At 41.3% G+C, this 15,629-nt stretch overlaps 2 protein-coding genes across 2 annotated transcripts; both read right to left on the bottom strand.

Annotated features, from left to right (window-relative positions):
- Positions 1–1,328: 1,328 nt before the first annotated feature.
- Positions 1,329–3,203, bottom strand: LOC116406474 (gamma-crystallin-1-like). The gene is made up of 3 exons (XM_031905695.1): positions 3,195–3,203; positions 1,854–2,096; positions 1,329–1,670 (listed from the first exon to the last, which is right to left on the bottom strand). The coding sequence occupies exons 1-3, from the start codon at positions 3,201–3,203 to the stop codon at positions 1,395–1,397; spliced, it is 528 nt and encodes a 175-aa protein (XP_031761555.1). The 3' UTR covers positions 1,329–1,394.
- Positions 3,204–8,041: 4,838 nt separating this feature from the next.
- On the bottom strand, positions 8,042–9,494 carry crygdl.27 (crystallin gamma D like gene 27). The gene is made up of 3 exons (XM_031905076.1): positions 9,486–9,494; positions 8,593–8,850; positions 8,042–8,382 (listed from the first exon to the last, which is right to left on the bottom strand). The coding sequence occupies exons 1-3, from the start codon at positions 9,492–9,494 to the stop codon at positions 8,107–8,109; spliced, it is 543 nt and encodes a 180-aa protein (XP_031760936.1). The 3' UTR covers positions 8,042–8,106.
- Positions 9,495–15,629: the final 6,135 nt, after the last annotated feature.

Raw genomic sequence — 15,629 nt, 5'->3', positions numbered from 1 at the left:
ATAAAAGGTACCTCCCTGGGGTGGATCCCATGCAGCTTTTGAGAAAGTGGCGTGACACCATGAAACGCGTCAAGCATATGGCCCTTGTATGACACTCACACAATGTGTTTTTAATGGATACAATAAACATGGATTTTATTCAGCGATGTTGTGGCTGCTCTGTATATTTTGCTTTTTAAATTTAAATAAATTATCTTATGTGTTGAAGTTTCATAATGCCCCACCTTCACCACAAATATGGTTTTACTACAGTTAGACTTGTCAAAATCACACAGGTCCTACTTGGATTTACATAGTCCACAATAATGCCTGTAACTTTGGCATAAGATCAATTGTAACATGGAAATATAGATTTTTATGCATTTTATAAAATGGATTAGTTAAATAATCATTAATTACATAAATGATAATAATGTGCCATGTACAGTGTTGTGTTGTCCCTTGAGTTCCCCCTGATACAGATTCACAGCAAATTTGCAAAAAGACCAGAGTCCATAAAGTTCAACCCTTCCAAGTAAACCCAACACACACAAACCTATACTGACCTATCTATACACTCACATACATAAACCATAAATACCAACATCAATACTAACTGTACATTTTAGTATCACAATAGCCTTGGATACTATGCTTGTATCCAAGGCATTAACAGAATCTCCCATTACAACATCACTAGGAAGGGCATTCCCCAACCTCACTGCCCTCACTGTGAAAACTCACCTACGCTGCTTCAAATGGAAGCTCCGTTCCTCTAATCTAATGGGGTCACCTCTGGTGCACTGGTCAGTTTTTTTTCCGATTATAAATTAGAAATCAGCTTCTTCACAACATTTGCAGGAAGAGAAAAGGGACAGTTGAGCTAATCTTTCTTGGTAACTTGAGCAGACTCTAATGTCCATTCATTAGCAACTATCTGGATTTCACCATTTAAATACTATGCAATATATGCTTACTAGCACACATCGATGTAAAACATGATTCTAACTTTGGCAAAAACCTATTTAACCCTTCTTTTCCTAATATTTTTAAATCTACACATATATTTAAAGTTTGTATTTTAAGATAGCTAGAGCTAAATTCATTTTAGTCACCAAGCTATCAATTTTGTTCTTTTTGTGTTGAGATATAAAGTGATCATATCCCACCAAAATCATCTCTTCTTCACTGTCTATAAACTCAATTTGATCAGTCTATCTACATAACTCGCACCCATTCTCTACTTTAACTTTAATACCCTTCTGTACACTCTTGAGATTTCTGTTTCTTTTTGTTGTTCTGGAGACCAAAACTGCACTACATGTACAAATGACAATTACAAAAAAAAATGAGTAAGGGATTTATCACTTTTATTAGAAGATAAACATAGTTAGTGTGAAATGTTTCAGAATTATTTAAAATCTGTGATAAACTCTTCTGAATGATCCAATTCTGGCACTTGAGGCTCCCCAGTCACTGTATCTCCTGTATTGTCCAGGTCTCAGGTAGTACTGACGTCCCCTGTAGTTGGGTTCCTCATAGAACATCCAGTGGCCATCAAACACATTGCAGGAGTGAATGTCATGGAAACGGAATCGATCATAAGTATTGGGGCAGTCATCAAAGAACTCCATCATCTGCCCTTGGTAGTCTCCTCTTTCATAGATTCTCATTTTGTATTGGCCATGGTGCTTTAAATAAATACATGAAAAATAAATGAACAAGCCACAAACTCGGAAACATGAAATTTTTTCATTAATCAGTCTTGTTCTCTTTTATTTTACTAGCTCTTTAAGTACAATGTTCTTTTCTACTATTTCTACACTCAAACTGGAAAAAGAGGTTAAAGTTAGGAAAGCTTTGAAAACACTTACATTGGGAATAAAGCGACAGGACCTGATGGAGTCATTGAAGCCCATCCATCTCTGAAAGTCTGGGTATTCTCCTTGCCAGAGGTAATACTGGTGTCCCCTGTAACTGGGGTGCTCATAGAGGATCCAGTTACCACCCTCTACCCTGATGGAGTTGCAGCGATTGAAGTATGAGGACAGGTCAGAACAGTCTGAGCCACACTCATAGTGGCGGCCTTGGAAGTTCCTTTCCTCGTAGAAGAAGATCTAAAAAAAAATTCTAATTTAAAACCTTTTTACCTATCTGGAAATGAAAAGTGTAATTACTATATTATTTACCTGTGTTTATAATGTGCCAGCATACTACTCAATGTTGTACAACAGAATGTAAAACATAAATGCAACTAAGAGAACAGTAAGAGGACAAAACTTGTAAACAGACATTTCTAATTTGCTTTAGGAACGTTTTTTATGAATCAGCATAATATAAGAATATCAACCCCCATATGCAATAAATGGAATGTAATTTGCCTAGGAGTAGTCACCCATAGCAACCAATAAGATGTTTATTCTATAAACAGGTGATCAGTAAATTCTTCCTGCTGATTGGTTGCTATGGGTAACTGCTCCTGTGCAAAATTAGTGTTTTTTAATGCATAATTACCTAGTGTTTTTTTTAACTGGTTTGTTCAATGTTCCTTTAGAGAGATACTGACACCAGAAATTAAGTCTTTTTTTTTACATCTATCATAACATTGTCTTTGCAAGAACTTTTGTGCCATAAAAGTATTTGCCCAATGCTTTTAGATTCCCTATCTGATCTCCCATATTTCTATATGAGGGGGCTGGCACATTTGTGCAGTGGTAGTCCATTAGCATTAGAAGCTATAACTGAGAGGTTGGGAAGGGACAGTTAGGTTGTCAACAACAGTCAGGTTTAGGAACTTCAAGTAACAATTACAAAAGCAAATCTGTCAGCAAAAAACCATCAGCATGACCTATAGGTAAATTTGTATGAATATATTGAAAAGTAGCTTTGTGTCAGTATCACTTTAAGGAAAATTAAAGAAAAACCATCTTTTTAAAAATGGTATATACTCCCTTTATATTGGAATGGGACCCCAATTTTAAAAGATGTAGTTATGTATAGATATTTTAAAATGTAAATATTGTTCTGATCTATAAATGAAAGCAATGGGAACTCAATTCTACATCACTATGAAAATATTATTTCTGTAGGTCTCTGTTTAATATAAATGGGCATAGTTCTATCATTTGCACCTTTAAAGGTTTTAAGAATATGAATGTTATATAGTAATTAGAAACCTACAGGATTATCAGGACATTTTCATAGTTCTGACTTACCTTTCCCATTGTGAATGGATCGCAGTGTCAGTGCCACTAAAGGAGAGAAGAGGCAGCCTTTATATATGCCCTGTATTGCTGCTGTCTGCATCTGCTCAACCTGGAACCTGTATTTTTGACTAGTAAGTAAAATGTACAGATCTTTTGTCTTCTTTTGTTTCTTTTATTATTGCACTGTGACAGCTGTTTCTCTACTCTTTCTGACACCTATATTCCATTGCTTTACTTAAAGTGCTACCCTGCATTATGCATTATCTCAGTGAGTAAATGGCTGTGATTGGTTCTATAGAAAACATACTCTCCTTGGAACTATTTCCTATTAAATGTAGAAATCTTTAAGGATTATAATAAAATGTTTATGGTCTGACTGAGTGTGTGTTATGGTTTTATGTTTTTAAAGTAATACTTCTTAAAAACATTTCCCTATTGTGTGATGCTTATAATAACTTGTTTGTGAATAAATGTATTGTGTTGTACTGATATAACTGTATTCCTCAATACTTCACATAAAATGTTCATCAATTACACAGACTACTTTCATTTCTATTAGAAGTCAATTTACCGGCCTGTATGTAGAATCAGTGGGCAGGACATACAGTAGAAACTCATAAGAGTTCATATGTCAATGTGAATCCAAACATTCTGCACTTGAATATAGGGTTGGCCAGTGATACCTTTCTTGTAGATACAGAACTATCTTTGGGTGGTAAGTTCATACTCACAGGGCTTTTGTACTTCTGGATATGTCCATTACAAGTTATAAAGCAGTGTTTTTATTTCCAGTTAATATTGTTAATTATTAGTTGTTGTGGGTCAAGATTAACACAGAGATAAATTTGCACACTGCACTTTAATATGAGCTGAATGTTCTGAATTTCAAAAATGTTATCACTCTTTATAAATTTAAATGATCTTATCTGTTGAAATTTCATAAGGCCCCACCTTCACCACAAAATGGTTTTACTGCAGTTAGACTTGTCAAAATCACCTAGGTCCTATTTGGATTTATGTAGTCCAAAATAATGCCTGTAACTTTGACATAAGAACAAATGTAACACAGAAATCTGCCCTTTATAATGCAGTGTAAAATAGAAATTTAAGATTAGATTTATTGAGAGTTTACTCACATGGCATCTGCAGGACTGATATCAAATTCACATATGGGTCATATTTTAGGATGCATAACTATGGGTGGTAAACAAGATACAACCCAGACAATACTCTGTAAAAAGAGTGTTTAATAACCTTGTACGGAGGGAGTAGTATTCTATTAGTTTCATGTCTGATGTGCCTCTCTTCTATGTTTCAACTTCATAGGAATAGGAGCCCATATCTAAATACTTTCCTTTGAGCCATCATTCCAACAAATAACCCATAGCATTTTATAGAAATATCTTTTTCTTTGTAACATTTAAAGGAATGTGTTTACTTTTGAATACAAATAATGTGTAAAGCATATATGGCAACCAATGTTTTATTTTACTGCTGAAAAAAAGTGCATTTGCATTTTAGCAATGATACTGTTAGTATATGATCTGAATATAAACATAGTGATGGGTCTAGAGCAGTGCTGTTCAACTTCTGCGGTGCCGAGGGCCGGAATTTCTCTAGCATATGTGGTGGAGGGCCGCTAATGGGAGCCAGTTTTGACCACTCCCCTTTTTAAACCATACCCACTTCAAACCACATCCATTTTATCACAATGGTGGTAGTGCAGCAAAAACCCAAATGCTTAATCCTCACTGCGCGGATATCAACCGTTATTCATATATGAAAGAATTATATTATGTCATAAGACACACCCTTAAATCCATATGTCCTCCTCACCTGTGGATAGCACAGCAACCCCCAGCACATAATTACACACCTTAGGGACCATTTATTGGCTATTTCCAACTACTAACAAACTCCCAGAACAAACCCCTGCCAGGTTCACCTCCCCCACAGGCAGCACAGGGCAGGCAGAGTATGGCACACACAGGCAGCATAGGGCAGGCAGAGTATGGCACACACAGGCAGCACTATGCCTGCCATATGCTGCCTGTAAGTGCTATATTCTGCCTGCCCTATGCTGCCTGTGTTGCCATACTCTGCCTGCCCTACCATGCCTGTGTGCCATACTCTGCCTGTCCTACCATGCCTGTGTGTGCCATACTCTACCTACCCTACCTGTGTGTGCCATACACACAGGCAGCATAGGCCAGGCAGTGCATACAATGTCTAAGCAGTGAACAGGAGAACAATGGGGGTGATTACAGCCTGAGCCTGAGGTGTGAACACTGCAGGGGGTGAACAATGCAGGGATTAAAAGGTGTGAACAACACAGAGAATTACATTTTTAAACAATACAGGGGGATTACATCCTGAATCTAAGGTGAGAACCATGCAGGGGGGCAGTTTAATCTCAGTACTGATACCATTTAAAGCTTATACAAAGCATCTAAGCAATTAATACAAAGCATCTAAGCCATCAAAGCAGCCAGACAGGTGGGGGGGCCACACAGAGGGGGGTCGCAGGCTGCCAGTTGGACAGCACTGGTCTAGAGGAAGACATTAAAGAAAGCAGGGAAAACAGTTGTATAGAAATGGGCACTTAGAGTAGACAAGAATGTGGACATTACATTTTACAGATCTCTAAGCAGAGATCTACAGTATTGGATAGAGTTCTAGAGATCAGAGTAGTTATGGCAAACAAGACAGATGTGATCAAACCCTTTAAAGTTGAGTTTAGGAAAATATAAAATGTCATAGAAAGAGGCAATACAATAAAATGCCCATAGATTATACATTAAAATTCAAAGCTCAGGGTTACTATTAGAGGGTGTAGTTAAGAAAGGTATCACTGTGTGCAACAGATGCAACAATAAACTTTGGTCCATTTGCATTTATAAAATGTCAGAGTCTAATCATCTGGAAAATAATGCAGTGCCTTGAGGCAGGGAATCAGTATCATATGTTTAATCAGTCTGAGAGTAGGCAGCAAGTTTTCACATTTTGTCTCAGGATGTCCAGAAAACATTTTTTAACTGTTAAATCCTACCTTTAGAATTCGAGATGGTGCTAGAGTGAAAGACTTACCAGAAAAACACAATAGAAACATCATGGAAGAGTAAGTGCAACATAGGTACGTAACAAAATTAGCATTTTCTTGTGTAGGGGTTTGACAAAATAGGCCCCACAGGATGTAAACCCCTAAGACAGGCCCCGGGAGGGTAATGGTTAAGGTACACTGGGTGTAGTCTGGTATATCTATAGTTAATGGGGAGTATCCCCGCAGTTTGGGTTATGGCCACAGGGTGGTGCATAGGCCTATATAAAGGGTTGCAGCCATGTGCTGGCAGACATCTTAGGCCTGGGTAGAGGAGCTCCCAGGCCCAGTTAATAGATAGCAGTTTCTAGTAGTAGGACACTCTAGGAGTGCCATGTAGGACACCAAGTTAGAATGGGTGGATATTGCCCCTCCAGGAGTGGTAGAGGGATTTAGACCCCCAGCATCTGCTGGAGTGCAGGGCAATAAGTGGCTAGGTAGGTGGATCAAGTCACCGCTAGTCCAGGAGTCCAGATCTGAGGGTGCCTAGCGGGAGTACCGATGTAGGTCCCTGTGGTAGGTCTGCCGAGCGTGAGTATCGGGGGGAACTCTATGATAGAGTGTCTGCTACCGAGAGTACCAGGGAGACCACCTAGAGGGGAGCATGTGCCGTGAGTACCATGGGTTACCCAACAGGAAAAGGTTCTCAATGAGAAGTAAGGAGTATATGCCCTGCCATGTGATTTGTATGCCGCTCCTGGAGAGGTCCTACCCAAATAAACAGCATTCATCTATTTCATCACAATCATGTGTATCTGGCTCATTCCTGCACTGGGATCACCTACCCGCTGGTAAGCTACTACCCCAGGGAGGGGCAAGGTGCCGGGAGTTGTGTGGATCCCCTGCATTGCACAGAGTTATATCAAGGTCCCAGGGTGGGAGTTATAGTCCCACAACATAACCCCTGGGTGGAGGCACGCCAAACAGCATAAACATACCTGTCCCCCATAGTAAGCGGGGCTCAGGGCTCCTGTTAGCGCCAAAGAACACAGTAGCAGCACTGAATCTGCAAAAGTGGGCTACACTTGAAACCAATCAAATTCCATAAATGATAATAATGTGCCATGTGCCGTGGTGTGTAGCCCCTAAGGTCCCCCTGGTTTCGAGTGTGTAACTAGGGGTGAGTGAAATTATTTTGCCTGATACAGATTTGCAACTTTTTGCAGATTTCCACCACATGGTTTGTATCTTCACAAAAAAAAATATATTTTGTTTGATAGGGAAAAAGTTAGAAATAACAACCATTGACTGAATTTGGTGCAAGAAAAAATGCAGCATAAAATACCCATTGACTCTAATGCATGTGGTATATAAGAGTCAATTTGGCTGATTCACAAAAGCAAGTGTTATTTTTAGCATGCTTTAAAATTAGTATCACTTCTTATATTTTTAGAATTAATGATCGATTCACAAAAAGACCACTTGTCTGACTTAAAAAGCAATTTTATTGTCATTATTTTTCATGCAATGCCATATTTTAAGCAATATTATACATGTTTATGCATTATAACACGCTATTACCCACCATTACTTTCTGAAAACTACCATTTTGAAAATGACAGTTTCCCTGAAAACTCTTCACTGTCTATAAACTCAGCTTGATCAGTCTATACATATAAATAACTCACACCCATTCGCTACTTTAACATTAATCCCCTTCTGTACACTCTGTTGAGTTTTCTGTTTATTTTTGTTGTTCTGGAGACCAAAACTGCACTACATGTACAAATGACAATTCCCCAAAAAAAAGAGTAAACAAGAGTAAGGGATTTATCACTTTTATTAAAAGATAAACATAGTTAGTGTGCAATGTTTCAGAATGATTTAAAATCTGTGATAAACTCTTCTGAATGAACCAATTCTGGCACTTGAGGCTCCCCAGTCACTGTATCTCCTGTATTGTCCAGGTCTCAGGTAGTACTGACGTCCCCTGTAGTTGGGTTCCTCATAGAACATCCAGTGGCCATCAAACACATTGCAGGAGTGAATGTCATGGAAACGGAATCGATCATAAGTATTGGGGCAGTCATCAAAGAACTCCATCATCTGCCCTTGGTAGTCTCCTCTTTCGTAGATTCTCATTTTGTACTGGCCATGGTGCTTTAAATAAATACATGGAAAATAAATAAAAAATGAACAAAAAAATAAAAAATGAACAAAGTCACATATTTGGAAACATGAAATCTTTTCATTAATCAGTCTTGTTCTCTTTTATTTTACTAGCTCTTTAAGTAAAATATTCTTATCTACTATTACAATACTCGAACTGGAAAAAGAGGTTAAAGTTAGGAAAGCTTTGAAAACACTTACATTGGGAAGAAAGCGACAGGATCTGATGGAGTCATTGAAGCCCATCCATCTCTGAAAGTCTGGGTATTCTCCTTGCCAGAGGTAATACTGGTGTCCCCTGTAACTGGGGTGCTCATAGAGGATCCAGTTACCACCCTCTACCCTGATGGAGTTGCAGCGATTGAAGTATGAGGACAGGTCAGAACAGTCTGAGCCGCACTCATAGTGGCGGCCTTGGAAGTTCCTTTCCTCATAGAAAAAGATCTTAAAAAAAACATTCTAATTAAAATGTATTTTTACATAACGTATCATATATAACGTACAAGAGAGCACAGTGGGTGTGGATGGTGCAAAAAGATGGAGGAGCGGAGGAGACGACCAGGAACATGCAGGGAGACCAGTGAAGAAATGTAGTGAGGAGCAGAGGAGTGAAGGGCTTTGAATGTTAGCAGAAGGATTTTGTAAGCTATCCTTTATCTTTTGACTGGTCAAAGTTAAATCAGTAAATTCTTCCTGCTGATTGGTTGCTTTGGGTAACTGCTCCTGGGCAAACTTTGTGTCTTTAATACATAATCCCCTAGTGTTTTTTTTAATCCTTTATTGGATTGTTCAATGTTACTTTAAGGAGAATTGAAAATTTTATATACTCCCTTCACGTTGGAGCTGGAACCCCAATTTTACAAGATGTAGTTATGTATAGATATTTAAAAATGTAAATATTGTTCAGATCTATAAAACAAAGCAATGGGAACTCGATCCTACATCACTATGAAAATATGATTTCTGTAGGTTTCTGTTTAATATAAATGGGTGCAGTTCTATCATTTGCACCTTTAATGGTTTCAGAACATTTATGTTATATAGTAATTAGAAACCAACAGGATTATCAGGACATTTTCATGGTTCTGACTTACCTTTCCCATTGTGAATGGATCGCAGTGTCAGTGCCACTAAAGGAGAGAAGAGGCAGCCTTTATATATGCCCTGTATTGCTGCTGTCTGCATCTGCTCAACCTGGAACCTGTATTTTTGACCAGTAAGTAAAATGTACAGATCTTTTGTCTTTTATTGTTTCTTTTGTTGTTGTGCTGTGACAGCTGTTTCTCTACTCTTACTGACACCTATATTCTATTACTTTACCTAAAGTGCTACCCTGCATTATGTATTATCTCAGTGAGTAAATGGCTGTGATTGGTTCTATAAAAAACACACTCTCCTTGTAACCATTTTCTGTGAAATAATTATAGAAATCTTTAAGGATTATAATAAAATGTGCATGGTCTGACTGTGTGTGTTATGGTTTTATGTTTTTTTAAAATAAGAATTACAATATTTCTCTTTTTTGTGATGCTTATAAAAAATGTAAATAAAATACTTTTTATGTTTTGTGTAGTACTGATATAACTGTATTCTTTAATACTTTACATAGAATGTTCATCAATTACACAGACTATTTTAATTTCCATTGGAAGTCAATTTACCTGCCTTTAAGTTTTAGGTGTTTGATAGGCAATCTGCAGTATCAGTGGGCGGGACATACAAACTCCTTGCAGGTGGTGCCCTGGCTAGAATTGAACATAATTGATACCAGGACTGCAAGTCTGCAGTGATTACCAAATTGCCACCATACTTCCCCTAAATCTATACATCAAAATGTGCCAATCTCTGTGACATTTACCATGTTTGCCATATATGTGAACAAGAAATAGACCTACAATTCTAAAGTTATTATCCCAGTGATGTATAAGCCTGCCTATTGTATCTCGCTGAAGGATGAGGCCCAGCTACTAGTGCAAATGGAGGAGGCTTCACAACTAGGTCAACTTGTTATTATGGTAGACTTAATTATCTGGACATAGACTGAAGTACTGGGGTGGCCAAGTCAGAAAATGCAAGTAGGTTTGTAAATATGCTAAATAATAACTTTTTATTTTAGGCAGTTCAAGAACCTACTATTTTGGACCTAGTGATTAGGGATGTAGCGAACCTAAAAAAAAATGTTCGCGAACCCGTTCGCGAACTTTCGTCGGAAAGTGCGAACGTTCGCGAACTTTGCGAACCCCATAGACTTCAATGGGAAGGCGAACTTTAAAACCTAGAAAAGCCATCTCTGGCCAGAAAACTGATTTTAAAGTTGTTTAAAGGGTGCCATGACCTGGACAGTGGCATGCAGGAGGGGCATCAAGGGCAAAAATTTCTCTGAAAAATACGTTGTTGACACAGCGTTGCGTTTTGTGCTGTTAAGGGGAGAAAACACACTACATTCCTAAACTTATGTAATAAACTGCTTTAAAAAGTCCGGCATCTACATTCCAATCAAGTCGTGTAAAGGTTACGGCCGGTTCACACGCAAAGACAAAACGCCGCGTTTACTGCAACGAAAAAAAACGCAAAAAGCTTTAATGATACTGTCAAGTGTGCGAATATTAGTTTTTACTAGTTGCTTGTCACCTCCAGGACGTTTGTCCCGTCGGTGGGAATATTTCTGTAGTGGTGTGTTTAGCAGTCACCGTGCTTGTGCGCACGTGCATGGTCAGGCAGAGGTAATTCAATGTACAGTAACGTGAACCAAAAAACACTGATTCTGCAGTGTGGGCCCAGGTTTGTCCTACCTTTTCGATCACCTGTGGTGACCATAAAAGATACGATTTTGCCGCAGTTGCAGAACCCTGAAAAATCAGGAATGTGTACATTCCTAAAAAATTATGGTTTTTTTGTTGCAGCCACTGAAGCACAGAGGACAGAAAAAATATCTTAGATAGATGGTATCATAACCATGCCCCAGGCAAACCCTTTCAAAGAACTCATATAGGGTGACAACAAGCACAGAAGACATTAAAAACATCAAAGCTAGATGGTATCATAACCATGCCCCAGCCAAACCCTTTCAAAGAACTCATATAGGGTGACAACAAGCACAGAAGACATTAAAAACATCAAAGCTAGATGGTATCATAACCATGCCCCAGCCAAACCCTTTCAAAGAACTCATATAGGGTGACAACAAGCACAGAAGACATTAAAAACATCAAAGCTAGATGGTATCATAACCATGCCCCAGCCAAACCCTTTCAAAGAACTCATATAGGGTGACAACAAGCACAGAAGACATTAAAAACATCAAAGCTAGATGGTATCATAACCATGCCCCAGCCAAACCCTTTCAAAGAACTCATATAGGGTGACAACAAGCACAGAAGACATTAAAAACATCAAAGCTAGATGGTATCATAACCATGCCCCAGCCAAACCCTTTCAAAGAACTCAGATAGGGTGACAACAAGCACAGAAGACATTAAAAACATCAAAGCTAGATGGTATCATAACCATGCCCCAGCCAAACCCTTTCAAAGAACTCATATAGGGTGACAACAAGCACAGAAGACATTAAAAACATCAAAGCTAGATGGTATCATAACCATGCCCCAGCCAAACCCTTTCAAAGAACTCAGATAGGGTGACAAGCACAGAAGAGTAGAAGAGAGAAAAATTCAGGATTTACCTGTCCAAAAAGTTTGGCTTACAATTAAGCCAGTAGGATTTGCACCCTAGTTTGTACGGTGGTGGAGGAGGACGCTAAAGGACAGCTGTGTGTGGTGTCAAGCGGCGTGCAGAGAAGGACAGCTGCATGGGCAGTCAGAACAAGTCTTCCGGCGTGCAGTAACCCTCCGAGATCCATGCCTCATTCATTTTAATAAAGGTCAGGTAATCAACACTTTTGTGACCTAGGCGAGTTCTCTTCTCAGTTACAATCCCTCCTGCTGCACTAAAGGTCCTTTCTGAGAGGACACTTGAGGCAGGGCAAGACAACAGATTTATGGCAAATTGTGACAGCTCTGGCCACAGATCAAGCCTGCGCACCCAGTAGTCCAGGGGTTCATCGCTCCTCAAAGTGTCAATATCTGCAGTTAATGCCAGGTAGTCCGCTACCTGCCGGTCGAGGCGTTCTCTGAGGGTGGATCCAGAAGGGTCCTGGCGCTGCCTTGGACTGAAAAAACTTTGCATGTCTGACGTTACAGAGTGTCCAAAGTGCATTGTCCTTGCAGGTGTGCTCGTGGGAGGATTACCGGCACCTCTGCCCCTGGAATGTGGAGTGACATCACCCTTAAAAGAATTGTACAACATGTTTTGCAGGCTGGTTTGGAAATGCAGCATCCTTTCGGACTTGTGGTACGTTGGTAACATTTCTGCCACTTTATGCTTGTAACGAGGGTCTAGTAGCGTTGCCACCCAGTACAGGTCCTTCTCCTTAAGCCTCTTGATACGGGGGTCCTTCAACAGGCATGACAGCATGAAAGACCCCATTCTCACAAGGTTGGATGCAGAGGTATCCATCTCCCCTTCCTCGTTATCAAGGACTACGTCCTCATCCACCACCGTCTCCTCCCCCCAGCCACGTACAAGACCAGGGCTCCACAAAAGGTGACCACAAGCCCCCTGGGAAGCCTGCTCCTGTTGGTCTTCTGCCTCCACAAAGCCACCTTCCTCCTCTGACTCCGCTTCTGACACCTCTCCCTGCGTTGCAGCAGGTGCCTGGGAACGTTCTGGTGATTCCGCCCAGAAATCGGGCTCTTGGTCACGCTGGTCTACAGCGTCATCTGTCACTCGTCGCACGGCACGCTCAAGAAAAAAAGCAAAGGGTATTAGGTCGCTGATGGTGCCTTCAGTGCGACTAACCATATTTGTGACCTCGTCAAAAGGGCGCATCAGCCTGCAGGCGTCGCGCATAAGCACCCAGTAATGGGGGAAAAAAATCCCCAGCTCTGCAGATCCAGTCCTACCACCCAGTTCAAATAGGTATTCATTGATGGCTCTTTGTTGTTGCAGCAGACGTTCAAACATCATTAGCGTGGAATTCCAGCGAGTCTGGCTGTCGCAAATTAAACGCCTGACTGGCAAGTTGTGCCGCCGCTGAATGTCAGCAAGGCGTGCCATGGCTGTGTAGGAACGTCTGAAATGGCCAGACACCTTCCTGGACTGCCTGAGAATGTCCTGCAATCCTGGGTACTTCGAGACAAACCGTTGGACTATCAAATTTAAAACATGTGCCATGCAGGGCACATGTGTTAAATTGCCCAGTCTCAGTGCTGCCAACAGATTGCTTCCGTTGTCACACACCACTTTTCCAATTTTCAGTTGGTGTGGGGTCAGCCACCGATCGGCCTGTGAGTGCAGAGATGACAGGAGTACAGATCCGGTATGGTTTCTACTTTCCAGGCACGTCATGCCCAAGACAGCATGACAACGGCGTACCTGGCACGTCGAATAGCCTATGTGGAGCTGGGGGTGCACAGGTGTGGAGGAGGACACAGCAGCAGAGGAGGAAGAAGCCGAGGAAGAAGCCAAGTTAGAAGACGAGTTAGAAGACGAGTTAGAAGACGAGTTAGAAGACGAGTTAGAGAGCAAAGGAGGAGTAGAGGTGGTGGCAGACCCGCATGCAACCCGTGGCGGTGACACCAACTCCACTGTTGTTGAACCACGCATTCCCTGCTTCCCAGCCATCACCAGGTTCACCCAGTGGGCAGTGTAGGTGACATACCTGCCCTGACCATGCTTGGAGGACCATGTGTCAGTAGTCATATGGACCTTTGCCCCAACACTAAATGACAGAGATGCGGTGATTTGGCTCTGCACATGCTGGTACAGGTGTGGTATTCCCTTCTGTGAAAAAAAATTGCGGCTGGGTACCTTCCACTGCGGTGTCCCAATTGCTACAAATTGGTGGAAAGCCTCAGAGTCCACCAGCTGGTATGGTAAAAGCTGGCGGGCTAAGAGTGCAGACAATCCAGCTGTCAGACGCCGGGCAAGGGGATGACTCGGAGGCATTGGTTTCTTACGCTCAAACATGGCCCTCACAGAAACTTGGCTGGGGGCAGATGAGCAGGAACTGGAAGGCGGAGTGGAGGGTGGTTGAGATGGGTCAAGGACAGCAGAGGTAGAGCAGTAAGATGCTGGAGCAGAAGGAGGGTGGCTTAGCGTTTGGCTGCTGCCTTTGAGGTGTTGCTCCCATAGTGCTTTGTGTTTGGCGTTCATGTGCCTTCGCATAGCAGTTGTACCTAAGTGGGTGTTGGGCTTCCCAAGACTCAGTTTCTGACTGCACTCATTGCAAATTACAGCGCTTTTGTCAGAGGCACACACATTAAAAAAAGCCACACTGCTGAGCCTTTTGATGTGGGCTTTCTAGCAGTAACAGTAGAAGTTGGCGGGTGCGTTGGCTGGCTGACCACAGGTGCCGATTCATGTTGTTGCCCTACTGTTCCCTGGGAGCTGTCCCTGCTTCTTCTAAGTCTTAATCTCCTCCTGCCTCTCTGACTCTCCGTCTCTCCATCTGAACTATCCTCCTCTTGCTCTCTTCTTGTGGGCACCCACAAAATATCACTCTCCTCATCATCATTCTCCTCAGATGCATCAATTTCTTCTGACAGCTCACAGAAGACAGCAGCAGCGGGGACCTCATCACACCTTATGTCCATCTCTGTTGTGTTGCCTGCCTGAGTTATATCTGGTGTAACGTCCTCATCTCCTTCATCTTCTTCTGGCAATAATGGTTGCGCATCACTCATTTCAACAAACTCATGAGTAAATAACTCCTCTGACTCCAGTGAAGAAGGGGCGGCGGTGGTGGAGGAAGTGGTAGGTGGGGTGTCCATAGCAGAGGAGGATGAGGATGTTGTGGCAAAGTTAGAAACGGTAGAGGATGGGGTGTGCTGTGTAAGCCAGTCAACTACCTCTTCAGCATTTTGGGAGTTCAGAGTAAGTGCCTTCGGAACACTGGGCAATTTCCTAGGGCCACAGGATATCATAGCAGCACGGCCCCTAGTGCCTCTGCGTGGCGGCCTGCCTTTGCCTGGCATTTTTTTTATTTTTACAAAACAACAACAACTTGGGTGATGTTTCTGGACACGGAATTATTATTGTTATTTAGACAAATTGTGAAAAAGATCACACAGCTAGGTGACACTTGGTTGCAGACACCGGGCAACAAGGCCTGCAAGGGCAACGTATACAGTAGTGGATACGGAATATATTATTGCTGGTGGAAAACCGTCACTCAAGTG

This window comes from Xenopus tropicalis, chromosome 1 (genome assembly GCF_000004195.4).
Source record: "Xenopus tropicalis strain Nigerian chromosome 1, UCB_Xtro_10.0, whole genome shotgun sequence".
Classification (NCBI taxonomy): domain Eukaryota; kingdom Metazoa; phylum Chordata; class Amphibia; order Anura; family Pipidae; genus Xenopus; species Xenopus tropicalis.
The sequence above is the reverse complement of the archived record's forward strand: the minus strand, read 5'-3'. Positions and strand labels throughout refer to the sequence as shown.

Excerpts from the sequence above, each read along its gene's own strand:
- LOC116406474 (XM_031905695.1), bottom strand. Across the intron at positions 1,671-1,853 it reads CCTGTCGCTTTATTCCCAAT|CACCATGGCCAATACAAAAT; the intron begins GTAAGTGTTTTC and ends ATTTATTTAAAG.
- crygdl.27 (XM_031905076.1), bottom strand. Across the intron at positions 8,383-8,592 it reads CCTGTCGCTTTCTTCCCAAT|CACCATGGCCAGTACAAAAT; the intron begins GTAAGTGTTTTC and ends ATTTATTTAAAG.